The following is a 13,508-nucleotide window of genomic DNA, read 5'->3' on the forward strand; positions in this document are numbered from 1 at the left end:
CCCCCCCACCCCCGCCAAGTAGCACACATCCTAAGGCCAGGGAACTCAAATGTGGAATGCCACCGCTCCAAGACCGGTATCTGCGCCCAGAGGACTGGAAGACAAACCCACATCTACGCAGGACCTTCCTGTCCCGACTAACTTAGACTTTTGAAAGAACGACTGTTCTCCCTGATGTGCTTACTCTTTAGTTTTGGATTTTTTTTAAATAGTAGTTGACTCACTGAATTTCCGTCTTTCAATCGACACCCAGAGGACTGGAGGGAATAGAGGCAGACTCTGGATTTGAGGCCGAAATTTGCTCAGCTTACTTCTCTCCAGTAAAAAAATCGGGTCACAGGAACACATCCGACGATGCTCTAGCAAAACCCGGCCGGCGAGAAAGAGGGCGGTGAGGTGCTCAGCGCTGCGCTCTCAAAGCCTGGGCTGCAGGAACCCGCCTTGGAGGTCGCCAGGCACAGAAAGACGCACTCCATGCTGGAGTGGGCAAACTGCGGACGGCTGGGGCGAATTTCAGCTCCCCAATAACTGAGAGCTGTAGCAGGAATGGAGGAACCCTGGTTCCTGGTCCTCTAACAGAGCTCTGATGAGAACCTAGAGAAACGAAAGGACCCCTTTTTCCGTGGTCAATAAATGCGGGTGAGCCTTAGTGCTTTCCTGGCCCACCGCCGTTGCGACGTCTCCAGCTGCAAGGCCCGGGACCAGGCAGCCTCCGCCGCGCAACGACTGGACCTCGTGGCCAATCTGCCTTATCTGGGCTCCAAAGTCTAGGGCTAAGTTATTCAACTAAATTAAATGGAGATGCGCCAACTTCTTAAAGGGTTTAAAACCTGTGGTCATCTCCTCCATGTTTGATCCACTGCCTGACCGATATAGTCACACTCTAATATATCCTGAGAGTGAAATATACGTCCACATATGTGGATATATACTATATATAATATATATTATATATCTCCCCATACTGCCACACTGCCTTCACAATGTTGCCTCGTGTTCGGTTTTCTCAGAATGGAATACATTAAAAGGTGCTCAGCCTTGTTTATAAGCATTAGCCCAATGTGGAGCCCTCAAGGATTTAAGGAATTATTCAAAAATTGTTTCATTTTGTTTTACTTCTTGTTATTTACTTATTTAAAGAGCTGGGGATGTGCCTTTTACTCGGTATCCTTCGCTGCCCTTTTCAGGGCCTGCCTGACACTTGGTTAAGCCTCAGGACTTAGAAAGATCATTTCCTAGAACACTAATTTAAGCGAAATCTGGATTCAGAGCGTGGGTTTACACGCCCAGCTGGAATGTCTAATGTATCAAATCCTCGTTAACGAACGGCCTGCTCCGTGGCCGTGTCAGCCAAAGGTCAGGCCGTGCAACAGGGCAAAGGAGTTCAAAAGCCCTTTTCCAGCACCCAGCCTCCCCTCCCCCGCCAAAATCCATCTCTCACATTTCAATAATAGAGCACACTGGGGCCCCAACAAGAAATGCCGGGCCTGATTTTCTTTTTTCTTTCGATCTTCACTTGGTGAAATGTAAATGACGTGTCCTAAGGCAACTGATTTTTTAAATTATGTTTATTTTTTCTTGTGGGAAGGGAGCAGTGTTAGTGGACAAAGCAACTGGTAAAATGTCCCCAAAGAGGCGTACACACTTGAAAGCTATGACGCACAGAAATCTTTAAGTAGTAATGAAAACTTCGCAGAATCCCAATAAAGCGTGAAAGGCTCTGGCCTGGCACCTTAGTAATTAGGATCTGCTTGGGAAGAGAAGCAACTCTCCTGCTCAGCTCAGGGACCCACATAAAGCTAGCCTTTTAAAGGATGATTTTAGTGACCACAGGGCCAAGGAGGACCCATGAGAGCAGGGCTGGGCTCTTGCTGCTCGCGCCTATCTGTGGAGGAGGGTTCCCTTCTGCTCCGGACCCTCGCGGCCACACGCCCGGGCGGTGGCAAAGGCTGCCAGGGCTTGGCTGCTCCACAAAGCTGGAGTTGGTGGCGCGCCTCGGCCACGCGCTCAGGCCGCAGAGAGCCCGGGGCAGGGAGGGAAAGATGCAGCGGCGGCGCGCCGGGGTAGCGAGAAGAACTGCACTTACCGATCTGGGGTCTAGATTTCAGACAGAGATGGCAGCTGATTGAGGCCGAGCGGACAGTCATTCGTACTGGAGACAAGCAATTTGGGCAAGGGCTAAGGCACAAATGGTGGCTGGGCTGTTCGGGGGACCCCTTCCCTGGCTCCCACATCCCCGCTGTTGCCCCGCGGTCGCCTCTGCAGAATGAAGTCGAGGTGGCCTGGTGGAGGCTGAGGAGCCACCAGTCCGCTCTCGAACCTGAGCCTCCGCGTCTCTGGGGCTCTGGCACTGTCCACTGAGCTCTCCAGGCCCCCGACTCGGCAGGCCCCAGATCCCCAGGCCCTGGTTTTGAAGGCCTCGGCTTCCCAGATCCGGACTCCCCAGGCCCAGGCAGGCCAAAGCAGGACCACCGCTCTGTGGACTGGGAGGCAGCGGCCGAGCTGAGCCGCGGCTGTCGGCGCCGGACCCTACAGTGTGCCGACCCCATCCCATACCTCCCCGCCCCTCCCTTCCTCCAGCCCTCGCCAAAAGAGAAGGGATTGGGGCCTTTGGTCTTAGGGGAAAGACGCAGGAACACACGCTGGCTTTGAGCTTTCTACTTATAACAAGCCAGGCACCAGTCTTCGCTTCTAGCTGGAGTCCCGAGGCTTGGCCGCTTCTGGCCGGGTAGTCAAACATAGAATGTGCTTAGGAAAGTGGAATGACTCGAGTTTCCGGGATTCTGTGCCGCTGACCAGGCGCGAGAGGGCTGACCTGTGAGAACCTCGGGAGAACTGAACCCTTGTGTCCCAACCGCTTTGGGGGGAAAGTAGAGGGTGAGTGGCTTCGACTAGGCCTCCCCGTGGGCCTAACCCTCGGTTGGGAAGGAACAGGGAGGTAAGCAAGGGACTTTCAGTGAACACCCTCCTCTGACCAACCTCTTCTTACTGAGCAGTGAAACTGGTTGAGTAAGAATGGTATTGAGCTACCGGGCTGGCTGGGAAGAGAGGCCTTGCCTTGGCAAAAACATTTCCAAAACCTCCCCTTTGTCAAGTAGAAAGCAGCAGATCTGGCATATCTGTAGTCAGGTAAAAGGATGGCAGGGCTCCTGGAACTGGTAGGTGGAGGTTGGCTCTGAGGCGTGTGAACTGGGCAGGGACCAAGGCTTTCACTGTTGACAGTAAGGAAATCAAGAGCTGTGGGCTCCATCAAATGGCTCTACTTAGTCAGCTGAAAGTGAAGTCCAAAAGAGGACTTAATGTGTTGATTTCTGCTATTTCTGCCATCCTTGGACAGGGTTTTCATTAAAACACCTAAAAGGCATTAATTCTGTATTTCGAGGAAAAGATAGAGTTGACTGGGGAGACTCTCCACTACTCCCTTTTGTTTACAATTTTATAAATACACTCACTCCATCAGGCAGGCTATACACTTATTCTGAAAATAATCTGCAGGTCTCAAAAATACCATACAGTGCATAGAACTCCAAAAAATGTCAGGAGGAGAGAAAAGCAATGATCCACGTTTGAAGTCCACACTTGCTGTTCTCTAGGTCAAGGCAGTTGCGTGCACTAATCTTCACATTTGCATCGCACAGACAAGCAAAATGACTGATATATTGGAAGGATCCATAAAAGATCCTAGGATGGCTGCTCCAGCAAATAGCATCTAGTGCAGTAAATGGGATGCTGGGTCATTGGAGGAGAGACGGAGAGCAAGCGGAAGGGGCGGGGAGGAGGATCACAAAACATAGGCAAGCATCCAAACGGGCTCAGCCCTCCAAAGAGTAGAGGGCAGCCTCTGGTAAACTCCCTTTTGCCCTTTCCCTGCACCACCCCTATGCCCAGTCAGTTCTGGGCCCTCTGGGGCCAAGTGAGTCCAGGGAAAGTTTTGTAGGAGGAGCATGGGATGGGATGTGAGAACAGCGAGGGTGCCAGCTCCAAGACTGAGAAGAGCAGGATAGGACTAGAGGGAATCCAGAGTGGACCAGGTGCAAGTCAGGAGGCCAGCCGCAGGATATGTGGCCCACTCAGTTCATCAATCCACCATTCAGGCGCTCTGAGAAGGGAACCCTGCACCTTTGGTGCCACTCTGGGTAGCGGGTAGAGGAGGCCGCAAGTTGCACGAGCCGCTGCTGGCATTGTGAACGCACTTAAACCAGCGCGGTTTGAAAACAAACACGTGCAGCTTCCCCACCGCACTATTTTGGGAGCCGGGCCAGAGACTTTCACACGCTGGAGCTTCCACGGTTCCCTCCTCTACCCGCTAAGGGCGGGGGTGGGGGTGGAGGGGTGCTATGCATATTCATCAGCACGTGGAGGCCTGGGCCGAGAGCCGCGCATGCGCGCTGCTGGTCCGGCTCTCCGCCGCGGGGACGTGGAAACCCATCCAGGCTGCCGAAGGCCACTTACGTTGCCCCGGGGACCTTGTGTGGCCCGACCTTATGTACAGGGGCTCGAGAAGGGAACTCTGGTCCACCTATGTTCAGTCCCCAGGCTTGTTTCTATACTTTTCAAATAATCCTCCCAACCGAAGTCCACATCGGCACTCCCTATGCCATCCTTTCTCTTGGCTTCCTCTGCTTCCATAACTTTAGCTTTCTTTGTTAGAGGCTGAAAGTTTCCCGCATAGACAGAAAAAAAATGAAAGAATCGCCATCTGACTTTCTCTCAGTTTATGTCCAGATTTTCTGTAGCTGATGAAATTGTTACACAAAAGACGAATGAGGCTTTTTGTTTTATGTTTCCTAAGGTCTAAAGCCTCACAATGCTGTTAAAGATTCATATTACAATGTGTTCATGCCCACATTCAGGAGGTAACATGTGTCCTATCGATGGGCACATCTCTGGGTAACTTTCACAGGCTGTGCATTCTCCTGAGTGCCTACAGAAGTACTGCTTGACCCCTGGAAGCAATCAGAATTCAATGATATGGGTCTCTGGCATCATCATTGGCAGACATAATTTCCACACTAGATAGCTAAATCCCATTTCTTAGTGTTGAAAAACTTACCTCTAATACATCATTTGGAATCTAAAGTGGTAGCCAACCTAAAAGATGGTGAAAAACTCCACCTTGCAAGATACAAACAGCTCTAGTTTGTGTGGTGTGTTTCCTCTTGCTGCCTGTGAGCGCTAAGCCAACCAGCCTTGCATTAATTGAAGGAAAACATTGTTCATATGTTTACATTATGGTACTGTCATGTTTCCCATAGACTTTGAGTCTTAAATGTGATGTTTTAAGTTAACATTTTAATTACTTGCCTCAAATTCATCATTGTTATTTGGGGGAAAAAGACTGTTATATGATTATACCCGGAAAAATCTTATGTTCTATATCTTACCAGTATGAATCAGTATATATTGTATCCACTGATGCTGTTTTAAAATGAAGAGGAAAAAGCCTTATGAGTTATGCAGGGCTTTAGTGGCTGGACTGACAGAAATGGTCAGTCCTTCCACTGTTACTCTGTTTTCAAGAATACCAAAACCAGAGTGTTATCAACTGTGACCATCTTTATGAAAACAGCATGTTTTATCCTCATTGATACATAATTCTGAGAGCTACAACTGATGCTAAGGGGAGTCTGGAGCTCTGTACCTAACAAGGAGCGATTAGTATTTTAAGTTGGAGCAATGAGAAGAAACAGAAGATGGAAATGTGTAAAATCTGATGTCTTCCTATCTAGCCCACAAATGACTGAGGAAATAAATCCAACATTTTCCTTTTGAATATGTCAGACCACATGCAGTTAACCTTCAGAACATCTTAACACTGAATGCACCCTTTCAGACCCAAGGTCTTCTTCCAGTCACTTTTGGGACAGTAGTATGATCAGATACTACTCAGATACTCTACCAGCACTGATTCACAAGGTCCAGGGCAGTAATTACTTCTTGGCCTCAAAAGGGAAGTTTTGGGACATTTGAGGGCTGGGTAAAATGTTTGATATTGCACTTCTGTTGCTAAGCCTTTAAAAGTTCTGAGAAAACTTCACAATCAACAAATAAAAATATCTAAATGCCAAGCCCATCAGGAAAGAAGGTTAGTGCTATTTTCATTGTCAGCTAAATAAATAATAAATAAATAAATAAATAAATAAATAAATAAGCAGATTGGGCAATTGAAAGGTTACATCTTTCTTTAGAAGGTGGTTTGCTTCTTAAAGGTTAACTTGAATGCTTGACTTTAAAAAATCAAAATCATCAGCTGCAAATGCTTAAAGCAGCTGGGGGTAGCGTTTGAAGAAGAAAACAAAGGATTTGAAATGTTTGAGAATTACTTAGCCCCCATATAAATGGTGCTTGTATATTTATATGCTTGTTCTATGAATGCACACACACATATCAAATTCATTTCTCTTCATTTCTCAAATATGATTGCTTGTACTCAGGCACTTTCTGTTGACACAAAATAACATTTTAATCACTTGTTAGCTGTCCTAATCATTTGATAGTACCCAGAATACAATGCAGTATGCAATATGAACCACTACGGCCTTCTGCTTAAATCAAAATCCACAACTACACATAGAAACCAGCCATTTGCAGCATCTTCAGCTCCTGCTAAATAGAGTCTAACAATATATTTCTCTGTTCACATGCATGTATTTCAAAACCTAATAACCCATGAAGAAAAAGTATGAAGAACACATCTCAACAAGCAGACATTAAAGGTACCAGCAAAATAATAGACTACATTTAAGTTTAAAGCATTATTTTGGAGACTTACATCATTAATGACTTTCTTTGTGGTGGGTGTTGGAGGAAGGAATGGAGAGTGGGTTTGGCATAAATGTTGGCATCTATTATAAAAGTTCCTTTGCAATGAGATTATTTCTATATGCACACAGAGGGCTTCTCAAGTAGCAATAAAATTATTTGACCTTAAAAATCTGCATGAATATTTAAAATAAGCATTTACTTTTAAAAATGCATCTTTGACATATTCTACATAACTCCTATGTCATATTTAATTCTTATACTATGATACTGAAGCAAAAGAGGCACTAGGTACATAACAAATAATCAGACACAGTTTCAAATGTAAAATAAACTTAATTTCAAAATGACTGAAGCCAAGATAATTTCCTAAGTTTTCTTCTTAAATGATCAGAAATCACAATTTCTAACATATTGACATCAATTATCTTTAATAAAAAGGAGACAAATTGCTAGCCCAGCTGTTGTTCTTCCTAAAAAGATGAGCTATCATACGCCTCTTTCTCTTTTTACCTGTTGGGTTCAATTGCGAGTCACTTTAAATACTACGCAGTTAACCAGTCTTAAACCTCCAAAACTGTACCAGGGGCAGGCTTTAATCTCATAAATTTCTGGGGGGGGGGATAACAGTAATTCTTGCTTAGGTATTCAGCCTTTTGCAAGGTGGTTCTCTTTTCATGTAAGGCCGGTATTACTGTTAAAAGTCAGAACAAGATTTTTAAAAAGTTAAACATCACTTATTTCCACTTTTTGATGTGTTAAGGGAAATACAGCAAAACACTTCATCATTATTATTAAATAAGACTGTGTTGACTAAATGTGAGAAATTCGAATAGCAAGAGATGATTTTTAAAGAGTACACAATATTTTTATTTTGTAACTAGCCAGTTGTATAATCTCAAAAAGTGATATTTCCCTGAAACAGATATAAGGATCTTAAAGGCTCTTGGGTTTGTTTGTTTGTTGTTTTGCCTGGAACTTCCAGGACACACAGAGAAAAGAAGTGCAAGCAGGTGACCCCAACCTGCTCCAACATGCTCACACCCTTGCAGCCATAGCTAAGGGCCTGATTTGTGAGTTCTGGCTGCTGTCTGCCTAATGGGGCGATCATGCAAGCCACAACCAGAGACAAAGAAGCCAGCATCCTACCAGTGAAGCTAACTTCGCAGAAGCAGCATAGCTTGCAAATCTATCAAACTAAACTGCAAGAAAGACAATCTGATTTAGAGAAAAGGCGTTCTGCCACAGTCATTAAGCACAAGTAATTTAGATTTTTTATATTGTCTCCTCATTTACAAATTTACTGTATCAACGCCAGCCAATGGAACGAATTTCTTAAGTAAATGAGAAATAAATAAAAGAGATAGAAAGATAATCACATTACATAAAATAATTTCCTTTTCTAGATGTATTTTTGAGAGAACTAATAACAGTAGCAAAATTGTAGGAAGAATAATATATCATAGGAAGTAATTAATTTAAATTAGCATCACGCTTGAAAAATATAAGTGAAATGCTTTATGGACATTTACTTTTGTACAAAGATGGAAGGCCTGGAAAAGCGTGCATCGACACCCTGAAAGTTAGTTATGACCATAACGGTTTAATTGACGACAGCAATTTAAAATATAATATAGTAAATCTGCAATCCAGTTTCAGACCAGGGAATTTAATTTGGAGGGGGGCTACTGAACCCTTGAATGGCTGCAAGTTCATTTGCAAGGCTGCAGAGCGAGCCCCTAAGCGGCTCACAATTCGCTTACATTAATATTGATGCTGCCTGTGCAATCTATTTCCGTTATTTTTATGGTTGTTATTCTATGTCTGCAAAGGTCATTTAAATTATACTGCGGCCGAAAATTTGTTTCATAAATTTTGATATAAATACTAATTACAGCCTCTCGGAGAGCCAGCAGGGTAGCGTCATTTATCACGTTTATACGGCCTGCAATGACAGAACGGGAAGGCCAGAGAGTCTGGAGAGCTTTTCAGGAGACCCACTAAGATTGGCACAGGTTGTAGAGAGGGGGGGTGAAGAAGAAATTCCTACTACAATCACTGAGATTTAAGATTCTTTAATAAGGTACGAAAGGTTACCAAACAGTTCTGGAAACTAAAGTGTACATACGAGGTTTTCTAGCCATAAATATTGAATACCTGTAACATGGATAAACCGGGCCCTTTACATGCGGATAAATATGGAAACTAGGAATTATATACATTGTGTGGTTGTATATTTTGCCAAAAGCAACGGACAGCTATAGTTTATATCTTTTTTAATATCACTTTACATGAACAAATGGAACAGTTTGACACGCAGATCCAGGCTCCTACTATACGAGTACGGATTCTTGACAGGACATGAAACAACATTTTACTGCACTGAAGTACTCAGACTTTGGGACGAAATGTTTGCACTTTATACAAAAAGAAGCACATTAATACCAAGAATATTCTGTTAGGTCGACGCGGAGACTGTAATCGTACAAAGAAATTCACATTTTGGTACACATTTACTAGAACATTCTCGCCACTCAGTACAAACAGTTGGCTTTTCGACCGCCCACCCCTCCCTTTCTCCCCTCCCCAAAAAAAAACAATGCAAAGACCACCACGCCACGATCCCACCCACCCACTCCAACCGAGTGTAACTATATACAGAATCCAACAGAACAGATTTAAGCTAATAATTCTGTATTTACAAGAAAATGAAGCAAGAAGAATAGGGGGCAAAAAGCAAAAATTTGCAGCCCCAGAGAGCCTGATCCATCCAAGGATTGGCCCCTCTGGGTTGGAGGCCTTTGGTCAGGCTGCCGCCTCCTCTTCGACCCCCTCCCGCCCTTGAGCTACCAAGCCTTTTCCAAAAACAGAAAAAGAAAGAACAGGAAAAGAAAAAAAAATTAAAGACTTGCTGCTTCCTCTCTTAGTCCTGGGTCTACGTCAGGTTGGAAAAAAAAAGATATACGATCGCCGGGTCTGTGTGAGGGGTTGTTTTGATTCGCAGGGTTCTTTCAATAATACTGTTATACATGTGTGTTCAGTCTCTTAAATAGGGTTTTGTTCGCTATGTTTTGTTTCTGATTTTAAACGTACCATTCGTTAAAATTGGAGGAGAGCGCGCTGTGGCCGGCTGTGTGGTGGACCGCAGAGGAGGAGGGCGACATAGAGCTAGTGGTCGGGTTGTCTGTGGAGGGAGACACGATGGTGGGTGGCGTGGACGACTCGTAGCCGGAGCTGGCGGCAGGCGAAGGCTGCGAGCCCTGAGAGGAGGATTCGTGGACCTGCAGGAATGAAGTTGCGTTTTTATGGAGGTGCAGAGCAGCAGGCTCAGCGGCCACCCAATGCTAGGAGGGCTGCGCCCGCTTCCTCCGGAGCCCTGGGTCTCCCTCATTCTGCAATGAGACTCGGGCCGGGTTCACCCTCCGTCGCCCCGCCAGGCCACGCTCCGGGAGGGGACAACGTCCCAGGCATTCTCAAGAGAAAAGAAGGCCTGGGAAAGAAGACGCTGTGTAAGAGGCCGCAGCCTAGGACCACTCGCCCCCTAACCTTGGCCCGCCTGCGGGGGGAGCGGGGGGAAGCAGGTGTCCCGAGACCCACGCGCAGAACCCCACTTCTCCTCCGCCGTCCCGCCGCGGCACTCGCGGCCGCTGGCCTAGCTGCGCTCCCCGCCTCACCTCCTTCTCACCGTCTTTCTAAGACAGTGAGTTTAGACCTCGCGGTTTGCAGAGCTCCGCCGCCCCGCCCAGCTCCACTCAGCAGACTGGAACCGCCGCCTCCCGCCTCCTGCCGCTCTCCCGGCCCCGAGGCTGCAGCGGCTGCTGGAGCCCGGCCTGGGAGGACCGCGGACTGCAGCCGGGTGGCCCAGCAACCATTACCTTCATGTGTTTGCGCAGCGAGCTGGGGTGCGTGTAGGACTTATCGCACATCTTGCAAAGGTAGGGCTTGTCACTCGTGTGGACGTGCATGTGTTTCTTGCGGTCGCTGCTGTTGGCGAAGCGCCGGTCGCAGCCCTCGAACTCGCACTTGAAGGGCTTCTCTCCTGGTGCGAAGGGGGAGAAAAAGAGGGTCTTATTTAAAATAAATTCGTGGCTGTTTCCAAATTTTAATACGTAAAACGTAATAGACTAAAAGCCAACTGGCCGGAATACGCGTTGCGAGCTTAAAATCCGGGACTTTAATAAATTCATATATATGCTAAGGAATGACGGATAACTATCGTTTAACACCCAAGACAATTAAATCTGTATTTTACTATTACTTAGTAATAGTAGTACCTTTGGCAGTAGAAGTAGCAGTAACAGTTCGTTGTTTTTCTCTCCACCCTCCCCCAATCCCAGAGAAGCACCAGATCTGGATGCTGGCTTCTCCGCCCGGGTCTGCACAGAAGACATCCAGTGTCTTCTGCCTCGCTCTTCCCGGTTCTCCTTTACGAGCTGCGGCTGATCCTCCTGGGGCCCTACTCTTCTCTCCCCTTTCTCCCAGACGCTCTGCGCCCCAGGGTCGCCTCCCCCACCTACCTCACCCCCTACGTACACTCACTTTTTATAGTGTAATCTGGAAAGTGGGAAGGGGTTCAAAGCTGCTCTTTCCCGACTTGGCCCATCAAACCCAAAGTTCCAAGCCTGGTGCTCTTTTAGCCGAAGCAGCAAAATAAGGAGTGTGGATAGGTGACCTCTTGGGCACAAAGAGCTCAGAACTTTCAACTTGCCCCCCCCCGCACACACCCCACACCCCACACCCCACACCCGTAGCCCTGGGTTGTCTAGAACTTGTTTTGTTGTTTTGTTTGTTTTAAAACTTTCGATCTGTTTGTATTTTTAAAGACCAACTCCCGGACCCCGCATTTCAAGAACAGCTCCCAACACGATGTAACTGACAACAAGGACTCCGACTTCCACTACCCTCACTCCTCAGTCCCATCCTACCACTTTCACCTCTAAAATTTAGTTCTTCAAATATGCATAAACCTAAATGCCTCAATTCCAAATTACACCCCTCTCTACGGCGAGTGCCCACCGGCTGTTTCTTTCTGTTTTCTTTCTCTTTATATTCTTTAGCCCAACCTCTTCCTCAATCTTTCCTGTAGCAAAGTGTTCAACAAAATCCTGCCAAGGGATATTATATTGGCACCAGCATAAGTTTAGATCTGTTTGCAGCTGGGGCAACTGGGGCCTCCGAGGCTGTTCAAAGCGCTCCACAGCTCCTAGATTCGAGCTTGTCAAGGGCTCTGGCAAGTCATGCTTGGCCTCCTGTTTTCCAGCCCCATTTATTCCTCATTTTAGCAATCTGCACCCTCAGATCCTTTTTGTCTGCTCTCTCTGTTTTCCCACACTTGCAAGACACGAACTAAAAATCAGAGCACACTCGCTGCCTGCCTCCTGGAGCCTGAGGCCTGCAGGAACTCCACTGAGGCTCGGTTTGTGTCTCCCAGCCACTAACTTTCGAATCTCAGGCCGGTGTAGGGGTAGAGTGTCCAACCGTAGTTTCCATACCTGTGTGCGTCCTTTTGTGGATCTTTAGGTTCTCTGAACGTGCGAAGACCTTGCCGCAGCCAGGGAAAGGGCAGGGGAAAGGCTTCTCGCCCGTGTGCACGCGAATGTGGTTGACCAGTTTGTATTTGGCTTTGAAGGGCTTGCCCTCGCGCGGACACTCCTCCCAGAAGCAGATGTGGTTACTCTGCTCTGGGCCGCCGACGTGCTCCACGGTGACGTGCGTGACCAGCTCGTGCATGGTGCTGAAAGTTTTGTTGCACGACTTTTTGGGGTTAGCCAGCTGCTCCGGCTCGATCCACTTACAGATGAGCTCTTGCTTGATGGGTTGGCGCATGTAGCGGAAGAAGGCGCCGGCGCCGTGATGTGCAGCCATGTTCACGTTCATGGGCCCATAGCCGTGGAGCTGTGGCGCGGCGTAGTGCTCCGACCGTGGGCTAGTCACCTGGCCGTACTGTTCTGGCCTCGGGTACATGTCCCCGGAGAAGCCCAGCCGCATCTGCCCGTTGACCACGTTGGGCGACGCGTGGCCCGCCGCTTGCTCGTGAAGCCCAGGAAAAAGGAGATGGCCCGCGGCGTCCGTGTGGCCGTGCGGACCCCCGAAGCCGCCGGCCGAGGCGGCGAAGAGACTGTGCTGCGCGCTGGCTGCCGCCGCCGCGTCGCCGAAGCCCCGGTTGCGGAACAGAAAGTCCCGCGTAGAATTGAAAGCCGCGCTCGAGTAGGAGCCGACGTGGCCCGGGTGGTGGTGGTGGCCCAGGGCCGCGGCGGCCGCGTAGCCGGGCGCCTGCGACGTGAAGGCTGTCTGGCCGGCCGAGGCCAGTTCGTGCGAGCTGGGGTTGAGCTTGAAGGCGCCCATGCCGTCGGCGAACGGGTTGATGCCCAGGCCCACGTCTCGCTCGGCCACGTCGCCCGCCGAGTGGTGGCGGGACGCGCCAAAGGTGGTCACACCGATCGCGGGATACTGGGGGCCGGCGTCCAGGAGCATCGTGGCTGCACGGGGCGAGCCCCGGCCTCCCCCGCCCCCCCCACCCTCGCCCGCCGAGGAGGGAAGATCGGGAGGAGGAGGAACGGGAGGCGGAGGAAGAGGAGGAAGAGGAGGAGGAGGGAGGGGGAGCCGACCCACCTAGCGAAGTCTTAGCCTGCAGGCAGCGGCCGGGCTCGAGCGGGCGCCCGCCCGGCCCAGCGCGGGGACGCGGGATGCCCTGCGAGCGGTAGAGGCTGGGCTCCGAGCGCCGGCCGCTTGCAGCGCGCCCGCCG

The 13,508-nt window shown here is 48.6% G+C and overlaps 2 protein-coding genes across 3 annotated transcripts in view; both read right to left on the reverse strand.

The window, feature by feature from the left end:
- LOC115072137 overlaps positions 1-585 on the reverse strand; it is a 39,492-nt gene extending 38,907 nt beyond the window's left edge. For both annotated transcript variants that reach the window (XM_029568590.1, XM_029568589.1), the window contains exon 1: positions 225-585. In XM_029568590.1, the coding sequence (XP_029424450.1) occupies positions 225-348 (124 nt within the window). In that variant the 5' untranslated portion in view covers positions 349-585. The remainder of the gene's footprint in view (positions 1-224) is intronic.
- An 8,802-nt stretch (positions 586-9,387) lies between these two features.
- On the reverse strand, positions 9,388-13,304 carry Zic1 (Zic family member 1). The gene is made up of 3 exons (XM_008843686.3): positions 12,255-13,304; positions 10,638-10,801; positions 9,388-10,043 (listed from the first exon to the last, which is right to left on the reverse strand). The coding sequence occupies exons 1-3, from the start codon at positions 13,234-13,236 to the stop codon at positions 9,846-9,848; spliced, it is 1,344 nt and encodes a 447-aa protein (XP_008841908.1). The 5' UTR covers positions 13,237-13,304; the 3' UTR covers positions 9,388-9,845.
- Positions 13,305-13,508: the final 204 nt, after the last annotated feature.

The sequence above is a fragment of the Nannospalax galili genome, unplaced genomic scaffold, assembly GCF_000622305.1.
Source record: "Nannospalax galili isolate Female #2095 unplaced genomic scaffold, S.galili_v1.0 scaffold80, whole genome shotgun sequence".
Classification (NCBI taxonomy): domain Eukaryota; kingdom Metazoa; phylum Chordata; class Mammalia; order Rodentia; family Spalacidae; genus Nannospalax; species Nannospalax galili.

Coding starts and splice junctions, on each gene's coding strand:
- Zic1 (XM_008843686.3), bottom strand. CDS start 13,236: ATGCTCCTGGACGCCGGCCCCCAGTATCCCGCGATCGGTGTGACCACC. Junction 10,802..12,254: donor CCACAAAAGGACGCACACAG/GTATGGAAACTA, acceptor CCTTCGCACCAG/GAGAGAAGCCCTTCAAGTGC. Junction 10,044..10,637: donor CGCTGCGCAAACACATGAAG/GTAATGGTTGCT, acceptor TCATTCCTGCAG/GTCCACGAATCCTCCTCTCA.